The sequence below is a fragment of the Canis lupus genome, chromosome 2 (genome assembly GCF_011100685.1).
Source record: "Canis lupus familiaris isolate Mischka breed German Shepherd chromosome 2, alternate assembly UU_Cfam_GSD_1.0, whole genome shotgun sequence".
Classification (NCBI taxonomy): Eukaryota; Metazoa; Chordata; class Mammalia; order Carnivora; family Canidae; genus Canis; species Canis lupus.
Window position 1 is genome coordinate 46,494,650 of NC_049223.1, and position 15,047 is coordinate 46,509,696.

Sequence of the window (15,047 nt, forward strand, 5' to 3'; positions counted from 1 at the left end):
TTTTAAATTTTTTAGAAGATGTAGTATATATATATGTGTGTATATATATATATACATATATATATACTATAGAATATTATTCAGCCATAAAAAAGAATAGTATCTTGCCATTTGTGGTAACATGGATAGACTTAAGCTAGGTGAAATAAGTCAGAGAAAGACAAATACCATATGATATTATGGTACTTGATGGTCACTTATGTTTGGAATATAAAACAAACAAACAAACAAATCTAAAAACAACAGATTCTCAAATACAGAGAACAAACTGGTGGTTGCCCAGAGAAGAGGGAGTACAAGGGTGAGGGCAGAAATTGGCAAACAGATGAAGGGGATTCAGAGGTACAAATTTCCAGTTACAAAATAAGTAAGTCACAGAGATAAAAAATGTGTCATAGGGAATACAGCCAATAATGTAATAACACTGAATGGTGACTACCTTCACTGCAGGGACTACTACGTAACTGTACAGAATTGCTGAGTCACGCCCTGCTGTACATTTGAAACTAACCTAACACTGTATGTCAATTATACTTCATGTCAATTACACTTCAATAACAAAGAAATTAAAAAGTTTAATTTCAGAGTCCCAGAGTTCCATCTTCCAAAAATATAACACTTATTGTTCTTCTGCAGCCAGAAGCCTAGGAAGAAAAACACTAGATACCTGTGATTAAAGGCACAAAAGGGAAGAAGAGGGTTGCAGTCAGGGCTAATAGAAGGTTGGTGTCAAAGACAATGCCCACTTTACAATTTATCTATCACAAGGTTGGCCCTGAAACTTCACCAGAACAATCCAAGTCACAGTGCTCGTTTTCCGAGAAGCACTGCCCTGCACCCGATATGCTGCAGGGCTGAGCAGTCCACTCGAGACAACAGACCTCTGAGTATTGAAACAACTGTTTGGCAATCCTGAGTACTTCTATGAGAGAAAATGTAATTGGACAAATGAGTGGTTACTGGTTTTACTTAGTGCCAGGGTAGTGCCTCTCCACAAAATCACACTAATCTGCAGTTAAATAAATCAGCAGAGAGTTCAGCCTTCTGATCTTCATCTTAGAGCAAAAGGCTCACTTATAAGCTGCCTCAGTGTACACCTGTGTTGTGGGAGCAATGAACCTAGGAAGCATATATACAGAGCAACATGGCTACTGCGATCACTTCTCCTTGCAGAAAGTCAGTGAAGGATTTCTTTTCTTCTTGTTTTTTTAAGTTTGGGTCATAAAAGTATTAGGGGGATGGAGTTTAACTAAAACAGCAGTAAGGTTAGATGTTTTACTCATCAAAATGGCAAAGATATATATGTTAATGAGAAGTAGCCAAGGTTTCTCAGACCACTCATGGGAATATAGATTGGAACAATCATTCTAAAGGGAAATTTGGTAAAACGCAATTAATACTTAAAACACATGCATGGCCTCTATGCAGTGCCACCCCTAAATATTCTTAGAAAATAATCATGGATCATCTCCCCTGAAAAAAAACCTAGCTATAAAAATATTTACCAATATGTTAGTTGCCAAATAGAGGGGAAATGGAAACAATTTCAATATTAACCAAAGAAAATCACTTAAATTAATTATGATATACATCCATATTATGGAATACTATGCTACCAATAACAATATTGTGGAATAATATAAAACTAATGATGATAATAATATTAACAATAGCAGCTACCAGCTGAGGGGCTACTATGTGATGAATATCATTTAAAGCACTTCACACATCTTAAGCCATTCAAACTAAAACAATCCTAGGAGGTAGGTGTTATCTAGCATTATCCCATGTTACAGAGGAGAAAAGAGACAAGTCGGGTAGAGACTAGAGCAGAGACACATTATAAAATCTGCCCAAGGTCACGGGACCAATAAAGGGTACACAAGGAACAGAAACACCACTTAGCTCCAGAGTCTGTGCTTTCAACCACCCTCGGGTCAGTCAAGAATATTTAGTGATGTAGGAAATATTTCTTGTTGTATTGTCAAGACACTCGGCTGACTGAGCCACCCGGGCACTCCTATTTTAATTTTTAAATTACACAGTGATGACCATGAACAGTTATTGACTTCAATAATACTTCAGGAGCAGCAGCTCAGTGGTCCTTTATTGTGGAACCTCGAAAAATGCTTAAGCAGAAAGAAGGCCACTCATTCAGAAGGAGCCAAGCAGACCTCTGTCTGCCTCTATCAGAGTTTCTGCTCTCTCCGGCCAACATACACACCCCACTGTGGAGCACACGTGATAGTACTGTATTACATTTCTTTCGCATCATTTTACTATAACAATAACAACAATAATAGCTACCTTTCAAAGAGCACCTGCTGTCTGTCACCTAGGGATTTTACAGTATAGTATTCTACTCTTCACAACAGTTTTATAGAGCAGGTAAGGCCCATTTTAACTCCTTTGGAAACTAAAATCCAGACAGGCTATCATTTAAGGAATTTGCAATTAGAAGTATGCAGCACTGATTGACATAACCAAACCAAATAAGCATTTCATAAATTTCCGAAATTACCAAACACACATAGCGCTTACCATGTACCAAGTTCTGTTGGAAGCACTTTGTACATATCCATTCACTTAATCCTACACAGCTAGAAATCCCAAAAAGCCTAGCAAGTTTACCTGACTTTCTGCTGGCAATTTTAAAGGTCTGTTAAAATCCCTTCCTTTACCTGGACTCTTCGTAGATGAGCTACACGCTCCTCTATGGAGGTCTGCAGGGCCAAAGGGACCTTCAGAATCTCTTGGTAATTGTCCATCAGAAACGTCACCAACCTAACAGCTAATAACTCATCCAAGTCTACTTCATCCTTGGAACACAAGATGCAACGGGAAAATGTCTGAACCATCTGAAAAAAGAGGAGGAGGTATTTTTTAAATAAACACAGATGAGGATTTTTTCCTACGCTGAACTGTGTTGAATTAATTTGCAAAAACCAAACATGACTAGTTAAATGAGAAATGGCCCACGGCCCAGGGTACACACATCCTTTCTGGTGCCTGGCCACACCCGGTCATCCCAATGGGCTGATCTTCTTATTTACCAGTGTGAACAGAAGGTGCATCATCTCATCTCGCAGAGGCTCAGCAGAGAGGATTGTCTGAGCAGTTTTTAAAGCACATCTCTTCACAGACCATTTTAAATATATATAAACGAATTCTGAAAATTATTATCACCACCATTACTTGAATCATGTAGTACTTTTAAGTTCAAAGTACTTTAAAGCCATTTAGTTAACTAATATCCTTATTTCATTATTGATTTTTTAATAATCTGCTAGCACAATCTATGTGCCTCAACTGTTATACTTTTTCCTAGTTAACTGTTATCTTCTCTAGGATTTTGGGTGTACATCTGACAATCACATTTGAACAAAACAATGAGACTTTATAATAATACATTAAGTGATGAGACGCTTCACAATAAGCAGAAATAGAAAAAATAGTATGTTCTATGCTTCTATAGGATTCATATTAACTATTCCATTTGTAATACTATCCTTTGAATGGATTTTTTTTCCTTTTCCTAATTTATTGCTGACAATCTTTTTTTTTTTTTTAAGATTTTATTTATTTATTCATGAGAGACACACACACAGAGAGAGAGAGAGAGAGAGAGAGAGATAGGCAGAGGCACAGGCAGAGGGAGAAGCAGGCTCCATGCAGGAAGCCTGATGTGGGACTCGATCCTGGGTCTCCAGGATCACACCGTGGGCCGAAGGTGGTGCTAAACCGCTGAGCCACCCAGGCTACCCTATTGCTGACAATCTTATTTCAAAACCTATAAGCAAAAAATCATCTAATTCTGTTTAATTAGACTTTGTGTCATCAACATACTGCCAGTGATACTGTATCTGCACTCACATTTACATGTACAGAAACACACAGACATTTTTAACCTGGAGACTATGGACTCAGGGGAATCTGAATGTCTTGAAATTAGATCCAAAATTTTACACGTGCATTCTTCTGCGGAATAGGTGCAAAGTATTCTTCAAGTTTTTAAAAAGGTCCATTAGCCCCATTACCATCTTCTCAACCAAAAAGAAGGTCAAGAATCACTCTACTGGGCACTAAATGCTCCTCTACTCTTACTCTATCCTTCTAAACCTGGGCCACAGGACCCTTGGGGGTATATGGATATGGAAAGGATGCAAACCCCAATGAAGTCTCGATTTTGCTCCAAGACCTCCAATTCTGAGGAAAATGAAGAAATTCTATAGAAGAAATTCTACATAAACCCTATTTCAAAAGACATGCTGACATGACAAAGTAGAATTCAAAGCTAACCTATGTTTTTAAACAAAACTGAGAATATTTTAAACAATATCCTCACTCATGAACCCTTAGGTCATACCCTAAGAACAAACTCTCTGTCTCCTCAGAGGTGGTCTGGTCCAACTTTCTGTGTTCCTTCTTTCCTCTCTGCCTCATTATAGGTGCAGCACCTCTTCTACTTGTTATAGTAACAAATGCTTCCAAACCCTTTCTGTCCTGGAGGAGAATATGTCACTTTCTTGAGAGAACACTTATCCTGACTGCCCACCCTGACTTTTCTCCATGGTAACAGCAGGCAGGAGGCCGTAGGTAGCTCTACACTCAGACTCTATGCCTCCTTACTCTTCACTTTACACTAGGTTAAGACCCAACACCAAAAGTATAATCCCGCCTGTGCGTTTCCAAGCCACGGCTCTTGGAGCAAGCCCACCTTGCACCATCCTCTGACTGCCAGGGTAGTAAAACTATACTCAGGTGAACTGTAGTCCAAACACTCAAGTCAAGTTAGGTGTTAGAGATCAACCTACCAGTGTTCGGGTCCCAAAGCCATCACACAGGGATGGCATCTCCTTATTTAGGCAGATTCTTGCCATCATCCTCATCAACAGCTGTAACTTTCTCCTGTTTTCAGGTGGCAGGAGGAGGCAGCAAATCTGAAATGCTTCAATAGCCATTTTCTCTTTCTGTAACAAACCTATTTAGAGAAAAAGAATGTTTTTAATCTTTTAAAACCAATAGCCTCCCTGACTCTATTATGTTGACATTTTTCAAAATACACATTATTAAAATTATATAACACATCTACTTGTTCAACTATGCTGGGCCAACTGATTATCGATCCACTAAATCAGCACAGAAAATATAAACTATCAACTAGGGATGACAAACATGTAAAACAAACACAGCCATTGGCCTCTCTCACACCCTTGACAGATGTAACCAGATTTTCACAGCCTTCTTTCCCACTGAACCAAGATCAGGTTAAGTCTAACCTCAACACTCATAGTGACTAGGACCAAGACAGCATGAACAAGGACATGAATGCACCACGACTGCCCTAATTCTCCTCCTCCTGTTATGTCCCCAGGATGAGCAGGGTCACTGTCTGGCATGATTCTCATAGGCTGAATAAGGGGGCTGATACGCCTACAGTCAGACCACCGCCAGATGGCTACACTTCTTTCCAAACAACATATGTCAAATAACCCTTCCTCTCTGTAAGCTGTTTTTTTCTAGCTAAGTATACTGATTCAATCATGTTATATTTCATCTCTCCTCACCCAAACTAGAGTATTCCAACAGAATTAGAGTATTCTAAAACAGTGCTAAAAACTATAGTTTTCTAATATTTTGCTCCCTTTAACCACATTTGTCCCTGGACACACCCATCTAAGCCGTCTAATGATATGAAACTGCTTTCATCAATTTATTTGTTCCATATCCAACCTCTTCAAGTTACCACTAATCTCTATCTTGGAGGTAAAACCATCTTTGGCATTCAGTTAAGTATTTTCTGACCATTTACGATATGCCAGAAACTGTGCCAAGCCCTGGAAATATGAAAATATGCCAGGTCCCCCAATTTAAAGAGCTTATGCGCTGTGAGGAGACATCCATTAAAAAAAAAAAAAAAAAGGAAACGGCAAAATATGAGAGGTGTTGCAAGAGACATCTGCAAGGGGCACATTAGGGAAATAATAAGTCATGCCTTAGGACTGCAGCACAGGCTGTAAAGGCAAAGGCTTGGCAGAGAAGTATAGCTAGAAAGTTCAACAGAAATGAGACCTTGGTAGGCCTCTAATGCCAGACTAAGGAGGTTGGATTTGATCCTGAAGAAGTGGGTGTGCATGGGAGGGAAAAAGAGGCAGGAGGGGACCCTTAATACACCCAGTTCAACTAGCGTATTTATCCAAGAGGATACAAACATAGTGAATCAAAGGGACACATGCACTCCAATGTTTATGTTTCCACAATAGCCAAAACATGGAAAGAGCCCATCCATCAAGAGATGAATGGATAAAGAAGATGTAGAATATATGTATACAATGGAATATTTCTTAGCCGTCAAAAAGAATGAAATCTTGTCATTGCAATGACATAGATGGAGTATTATGCTAAGCGAAATAAGTCAGAGAAAGACCAATACCATATGATGTCACTCATATGTGGAATTTAAGAAACAAAACAGATGAACACAGTGGAAGGGAAGGACAAATAAGATAAGATGAAAATTGAGAAGAAGGCCAACCTTAAGAGACGCTGAACTCTAGAAAACAAACTGAGGGTTGCTGGACTGGAGGTGAGTGAGGGGATGGGATAACGGGGTGATGAGCATTAAGGAGGGCACATGATGTCATGAACACTTGGGTGTTGTATGCAACAGATGAATCACTAACTTCTACCTAAGAAACTAATTAAAAAAAAAAAAGATGCAAGCTAAAAAAACAAAAACCAACCACAAAAAACCCCAACCCAGGTTAAAACCGAAATGTTCACTGAAAACATTAATGCTGTTTATCATCACTAGACCTTCTTTCAGTTCTACATAACCAAATCTGTAGAGAGAAAAGAAGTTGATGACCATATTTTCATTCATTTATCCAACAAATATTTAGTAAGCTTTGCCTATAATCCAAGAACTATTTCAGGTTTTATGGAAATCAAGTGAGAAGGCGTAGGTAAATCCATATCCAGAATTTACCTACACAAACCTACATATACCCAAGGAGATGAAAGGCCACCCCTGACTCACAAACATCCCAGTAACTCACTGGCCCACCTGTTAAACCAAGGACTCCCCTTTCCTCCCTTCTGTCACTGATGCCAGCTGAAATTCCCCCTGCAGTTCATTCCCATTATCAATTTCCCACCTCCTGTAAGAAGAGAAGCCATGCTACCGATCCCTTCCTCCCTAAAATCCCTCATCTCCCAAAACAATGCCCTAGCCTCTGGCAGTGAAGGAGCTACCATCAATAACTTGAATGAGGGAAGCCCTTGCTGCACAATACTGGACAATATCAAAGGAGGGAGTTGCTTACATCCAAGCTGGAAAAGTCACTTGAAAAGATGAGGATCCTGACACCTCCTGGCAACTACTCCCCACCCACTCCAAGCCTGGAATATATTTTACCAAAGCAAGAAAAAAAAAAAAAATCCACTGTAGCGACTGGGTAGGCCTACAATACCATTAGGTTTTTGTTTTGTTTTGTTTTGTTTTTTAAGATTTTATCTATTTATTCATGAAAGACAGAGGCAGAGACATAGGCAGAGGCAGAAGCAGGTTCCCTGCCAGGAGCCTGATGCGGACTCAATCCTAGGACCCTGACCCAAAGGCAGATGTTCAACCACTGAGCCACCCAGGCACTCCTGATACCATTAGATTTGAACTACAGCTAAAATAGATAATGAATTAAGTGTATTTTGTAGGTTGATCTTTCAATTTAGCCATCCTTTACAGCACTGTTTCTTGGGATAGTGGGGAGGGAGGCAAGAAGTAGAACATTGTTCCAAGCAACATACATTGAAAGGTTTAGAACAAAATCTGTCATTTTGATATAATTTATCAGATAAAAATAGAAAAATTTGTTTTTGCCTCCCAAAATGTATAAAAATTAGTACTCCTAATTCCCCCACCTGCTCTATTTTTTCTAATTATACTTCATCACCTACTAATATACTATGGAATTTACTTTTTTTGTGATCTATCATGGTTTCCCCTCTGCCTTCCTGAAATATAAGCTCCAGTTGGGCAGGGATTCTTGTCAGTTTTGTTTATTGATATACCTCCAAAGCTAGAAGACCTCTTGGTAGATCATAGGAGTTTTATAAGTATTTTCTTTGGTGAATGTATGAATGAATGAATGAATTTATGAATGAAGGAATGACAATAACCCATCCCTTGCTAGGAATGGAGCTAGAATATCTGGCTAAAGTCCCAGTTCCCACTGATTGTATATGCTTGGACAAGTCATTTAACCTCCATGAATCCCCATTAACCCAGCAGCAAATTGCTATCTATGGACACTTGTAAAACCAAATCATTGCACTGTGATGGGGGCACATGGGCTGTAAGGGGAAGACTAGGTGAAGTAAAAGTTTTAAGAGCACTGATGATGACTGCTGCTACTACCATTACTACTACTGAATTCAAGCATTAAAAACTAATACCAAGGTGTAAAATATGGTAGAATCAGAGGCAACTCTTGCAGATTTTCTTTAAAAGCCAGTTAAGAAATGTATTGTGCAGTAGTACACAGACACAAATTTGGCTCTGGGTCTCTATAATGAGAATAAGTAAAATCCCACAATGCCCCAACATAGGTGTATTACTAAGTAACAAATCCTCTAAGAACACCCTCCTCAAGCCTAACTGCCTCAATGGTTGCATAACTGTACTGTATACTTACTAAAATATAAGTTTCCATTACAGAGGATGGAAAAAAATATATGTGAACATCATCATCCACATATACAAGTTGCATACATAATTCAGAAAGACTCTCACAATTATGACTCTTTGGGTCACTGGAAAAAAAAAATCTCATGTCCACATTATTATTAGGTACAAAGAACAATGTCTGATAATGTTAGAGGGTCCTATAACAACTCTTATTAGATATTTCTTGACTTTTTAGCAGAGAAAATGTGGATGCCTCTGTTGCCATCAATGAGAGAACCATCACAACATTTGACAGCCATTTGATATTTGGTCCCTTATTTACCTAAAGATTATAGAAGCCTTTGTGAGAAATTGCTTATTAATATACAATGTTACTATCTTAAAACCTAGGTGAAAGGCATACCTTAGGCAAAACTTATATTTTAAGAGCATTTCATCTGAAATAGATATCACTGATAGAGCAACTGTGTAGCTGAACACAAGATTTCAAGAATGAACTACAACGGCTAACCTGCTTTCATTTCTTACGTCAATCAAATAATTCAAATAGATAAAAAGTTCACTGGGAAAAAGATAAAAGGTGTTATCCGATGTCCATAAATGGCAGGAATTAAAAATAGGGACTCACCTGACATAAAAGCAAGATTTCTTACAAAGCTGTAGTAATTAAACAGTTCGATGCTACCGTAAAAATACATAAAATACCAACAGGATAAAGGTGAAAGTCTAGAAAGGCACCTAAGTATGCATCAGAACCTAATATATCACAGAAATGTCATCACAAATCAGTGAGGAAAGAATGATCTGTCCAAATGTGGTATTTGGGATAATCTGATAACTGTATGTCAGGAAAAAATTAAATGACAGTTTCTTACTTTATTAAAAATAGAGGAAATTCTGACTCCAACAAAGATGGAATAGCAAGGACTAGACTAACCCTCCCTCCACAAACAACTAGAAAACTGGATGAATTTTATAGAATAACTATTTCTACACATGGGGCAATAAGATAGGACCATAATCCCTGAGAAAAGGAAACAAAAGAAACAAGCTCTACAATTTCCCCATGTTAAGTTTAGTGGTACATTCCAAAACACGGATCAGAGATGGAGACCTCAAGGACAGGGAAGAGACAGACTAGAGTTCTTGGAGGCTGGGTCAGCTGGACTAATTGTAAAGCAGAATCCCAACTGCACGGAGCTAAACAGAAAAAGGATTCCATAAATCTGTACAGATATCCCCTGAGACTCTGATGAATACCAAAACGCACATATATGATTAAGGCGAAACTCTATGAGGTCATACAAAAAACAACCAGTGAGCTTTGAGGTTAACAGTTCCCAGAGCTCACATAGTAGAGAATCCTGCTGAACACAGAAGGCATTCTGTAGAAAGCCCAGCAGGGTTATGCTTCCATAGTGGGACCAAACTTCCCTTCAGTAAAGGTTAATCTAGTCAGGACTTAAAATTAGCTTTAAAAATAAGACACAAATGAATCAAGTAGAAATTCAATTAACTGCCTAACAGAACAAAGCTCACCCTCTTCAAAGAAAAACAACAACATTCAGACACTCAACAATAAAAAAATTTTGTTCAATCAAAATTAATAGACACGCCAAGAAGCAGAATAATATGATCCATATCAGGAGAAAAAAATCAGCAGAAAATCATAAAAATAGCCCCAGAAATGACAAAGATGAAGGATTTAGAGAAAAGTATGTTACAAAAGATATTCTATGTTCTCATATTTTAAAACATATATAAATACAGTATGGAGAGAAATGGAAGATATTAAAGAGAACCAAATGGAACTTCTAGAGATGAAAAATGTTAATCCTCAAAAGAAACACTCACTAGATGAAAACCAGAGCAGATTAACACTTTAAAAAAAAAAAGAAATAAAGCATAAATGCACAGTAAAATAAACTAGCCAAAACAGAAGCAAAGAAGATGAAAAAGTAGGGGAAAGAAATGAAGAGAGCTATAGCAACGTGTGGGAAATATGAAGTGACCTAAAATATGTGTCATTAGAAAAATGGAAGGAGTCACAGAAAATATATTTGAAGAAATAATGGCTAAAAATTTCCAAATTGGTGAAATCTATAAAATCAACAGAGTAAAGAAACTCAGTGAATCAAAGGGCAATAAACACAAAAATAAGTAATGACCATAGACTCTTCATCAGAAGACATCTTCAAAGTGCTGAAAGAAGGAAACTGTGAACTTAGAATTCTGTTATATCCAATGAAAATACTTTTCAGAATTAGGTCTGAACAAAGACTTTTTAGAACACCCCCCCCCCCCAAAAAAAAAGCTGAGAGAATCTGCTGCCAAGAGACCTATGTGACAAAAAATGTCAAAGCAGAAGGAAAATGATACCAGATGGAAACCTGGATCTGCATAAAGAAATGAAGATTACCAGAAAGATGAATATGTGAATAAATAAAACTTTTTATTCCTTAATTTCTTTAAAAGAAAATTACCTGTCTAAAGGAAAAATAACATACAGTAAGACTTATAACAGACGCTATAAAAAATATGTTGGACAACAATATACGCAGGGCACCTGGGTGGCTTGGTTGGGTGTCTGCCTTCGGCTCAGGTCATGAACCGGGTCCCAGAAGGGAGCTCCACGTTGAGTTCCTGCCCAGTGAGGAGTGTGTTTCTCCCTCTGCCCCTCACCCCACTCATGCTCTCATTCTAATAAGTGAATAAAATCTTTTTTAAAAAATGTATGACAGCAATATCACAAAGGGCAAGAGAAAAGAAAAGGGTATTATGGTAAGGTGATAGCATTGTATGTGAAGCAATATAATATTTAAACATAAGCAAAGATTTCTTAAGACAAAGGCATGAACCATAAAAGAAAATGATAAAATGGACTTCATCAAAACAAAAAGCTTCTGCTTTCTCAGACACTGCTAAGAAAAGGAAAAAGAAAACCACAATCTGGGAGAAAATATTTACAATACATAATCTAACAGAATATCCAAATAACTCCTACAACTCAGTAGTAAGAGAATAAACAAGCCAATAAAAAACAGAATATTTCAAAAGACCCTTCACAATAAAAGATACATAATAGCCATTAATCAACTGAAAACATGCTCAACATCACTAGTCATCAGAAAAATACAGCTAAAAACCACAAAGATACACCCCCACACAATCACTAGGTGAGCTAAAACAGAAGATTAACAGTGTCAAATGTTAACAAGGTTGTAGAGCTACTGAAACTCTCATGCATCACTGATGGAAATGTAAAATGACACAACCATTTTGGAAAATAGTTTGTCAGTTTCATAATGAGAGTCAACATACATTTATCTCATGTCTCAGCAATTACACTCCTAGCTATTTACACAAAAGAACTTAAGAAATACGCTCATACAGCTTTATTCATAGTAGCCCAAGACTTGACACAATCCACATGTTCCTCAACAAGTGAATGGGTAATATACTACAATGGTTTATCCATGCAATAGACTACTCAGCAAAACAATGTAACTACTGGTACCCGCAACATGAATGAAATCTCAAAAGTATTATATTGAGCTAAAGAAGCCAGATAGAAACTACATACTGTATAATTCCACTTGTATGAAACTCTTAAAAAGCAAACCTAATTTATAGGATAGAACGTTTCCATTTCCGGTTGTCTGGTGCCAGTGATGAGGCTGGGTATTGACTAAGTACAAGAGAACCTTCAGTAGTTAAAAAGAGAGAGAAAAAAAAGAGAGAGAGAAAATCTTCAGGAGTAACAGAAATGGTCTGTTCACTTGATCGTAATGTTAATTACACTAGTATACATTCATTAAAATTCACCCAACTGTACTTAAAATGGATACATATCAGGGCTGCTTCAGTTGGTTAAGCATCTGACTCTTGGTTTCAGCTCAGGTCATGATCTCAAGGTCATGAGATAAAGTTCTGTGTTGGGCTCTGTGCTGAATGTGGAACCTGCTTGATTCTCTCTCTCATTCTCCCTCTGTCCCTCTGTCCCTCCCCCAAGTCCCTACCCTCCCAGCTCGTTCATATGCTTTCTATCTTTCCAAAAAAAGTGGGTGCATATTAATTTTATGTTATGTATGTTAATTATATTTTAACAAAGTCAGTTTTAAAATAAATGAATCAAGAGAAATTAGAGACCTAAACATGAAAAGAGGAAAAATTAAAAATCTTAGAATTAAAGAATCTCTTTGTGACAAAGATTTCTTAAAAACACACAAGTAAATTAATTTGACCAAAAAAAATATAAAAGTTTTTTACCTTTTTATTAAAATCAAAAAAGAAACCACAGAAAGGATATTTGCAAGACACAAGGTACAAAGAATTAGTATCTAAAATATATTTTTAGAATGACAAAAAAAAGAAAAACCAATAGAAAAAAAAGGAAAAGGGACAGAAAAAATATTTCCCCCAAGAAGAAACCCACATGACCAATAGAGAGCAACAAGATTACTCTTCACATACATCAGAATGCAAAAAATGAAAAAGCCCCAGCAGTGTCTTGGCCTTGTGATACGAAGCAACAAGGCCAATTTAGAGCTCTCAGCCGTGTTTGGGGGCTTTGGGGAGCTGCTGGAGCTGCTGACACCGCTACAGCGTTTGATTGTTTGCAGTGTTGGGCTTTGATAACTTAAACATGGATTTCTACCTGACAAGCTACAGCATTGGTGACCAATCACAGCAGTCCTCTGATTACGGAGGAAGTGGAGGACCTTATAGCAAACAGGATGCTGGCTACGATCACCTGCAGCAAGGTTGATTTGTCCCTTCAGACATGACGCAGCCACAACAGCCATATGCCGGGCTGATTTTCCAGCCAACTCAGGCATACACTCTGACACATCAGCCATTCTATGGAAGCAACTCTGAGGATGAGCCACCTTTATTAGAAAAATTAGGTATCAATTTTGACCACATTGTTACCAGTTTGGCTATGCACATGGGATCAGCGCAACTGAATGTCCAGGAATGTTTTGTTTACCAAACTTAACGTATGTGACAGGTGTTTCATTTGGTTGTGTGGCAAGTGTCCTTGGATATTGTCTTCTTCCCATGATCCTGCTTTCCAGCTTTGCAGTGATATTTTCTTTGCGAGGAATGGTAGCAATTGTTCTCACTGCTGGGGCTACTGGATGGTGTAGTTTCTCTGCTTCCAAAATTTTTATTTCTGCGTTAGCCATGGAAGGACAGCAACTTCTAGGAGCATATCCTTGAGCTTTGCTATAAAGTCTTTGCCCTAATTTCCATTTTTTGAAATGAATTTACCTAGCATATGGACATCACTGGGCCAAAAAAGACTTTGAACTCTTAAATTGGACCAGTGAACCGCTGCAGTGCAATTCTCAGGCATCCAACATTTGGCTATTGGAGAAATGGAAGTAAACATGTATCATGTGTTCATTTTTATAGACCTTTTGAATACTATGTTGGATTTACTTGCAGTATGACTAGCTTTAGGTGTTTGTGCTTCTACAAATAAGAAGTGCTACTTCTTTCCTGTTCCTGCAGCCTTTGAAAAACAAGTTCTTTGCTTGCAAATTACATTAAGATGTTTTATAGATTTTTATCAACTGTGGGAAAGTAACCACAGAGCTGACAATCTTAAAAACAACCCAGTCAGGAGTGCCTAGTGGCACAGTCAATTAAGCATTTGACTCTTGGTGTCCGCTCAGGTCCTAATCTCAGAGTCATGAGATCCATGACCAGCCCCATGTCCAGTTCCTCGCTCATTGCAGAATTTGCTTGGGATTCTCTTTCCCTTCTCTCTCTCTCTCTCTCCCTCTCCATCTTTCTCTAAGATAAATAAATCTTAAAAAAAAAAAAAAAAAAAAGAACAGCAATCCAGTCAGTTACGCAGAAACAAGACTTATTGCAGAAATAGTTTTCCAGGGGATTAGGAAAGAAAAATTGCCTATATTCTCAAGTTGATGCACTTGAAGCAAAAAAGTGATCCCAGAGTTTTTTGAGTTTGCACTTCAAAAATCTGACATTGCTTTAAATTACTTCATGGAAACTTTTCCAAAATTCAACAATACCAGAAGTTCATAATCTACTTATTGTAGACAGGAAATATGCACATCTGCTGAGATTAGCATGAACTAAACCATAGTGACCTAGACTGACCGCATTTATTTTACAGTTGGATCTTCATGTTTCATAGGAAAAAGAAAATCACTAACCTTTTCAAGAAAACTTGTAATCACAAAAATATTAATTGATAGAATATTAGGAAACTGGCAGGGGAATACTTTATGAATTATTCTTTTAAAATATTTTTGAATGTTTAAAGAGGCAATAGCATAAAAAGCCATAATCCTAGAATTCTTTTATTATTATAAACATAGATACGATA

General features: G+C 37.6%; 1 protein-coding gene and 1 pseudogene across 1 annotated transcript in view; one reads left to right on the forward strand and one right to left on the reverse strand.

Moving 5' to 3' along the window:
• The window catches only part of DEPDC1B (DEP domain containing 1B), an 82,125-nt gene that overhangs the window by 12,694 nt on the left and 54,384 nt on the right, over positions 1 to 15,047 (reverse strand). Inside the window, exons 8-9 of the mRNA XM_038530677.1 lie at positions 4,815 to 4,981; positions 2,682 to 2,858 (exon numbers count right to left, since the gene is read on the reverse strand). Of these exons, the coding sequence (XP_038386605.1) occupies positions 2,682 to 2,858; positions 4,815 to 4,981 (344 nt within the window). The remainder of the gene's footprint in view (positions 1 to 2,681; positions 2,859 to 4,814; positions 4,982 to 15,047) is intronic.
• LOC111091044 lies at positions 10,383 to 13,949 on the forward strand (annotated as a pseudogene).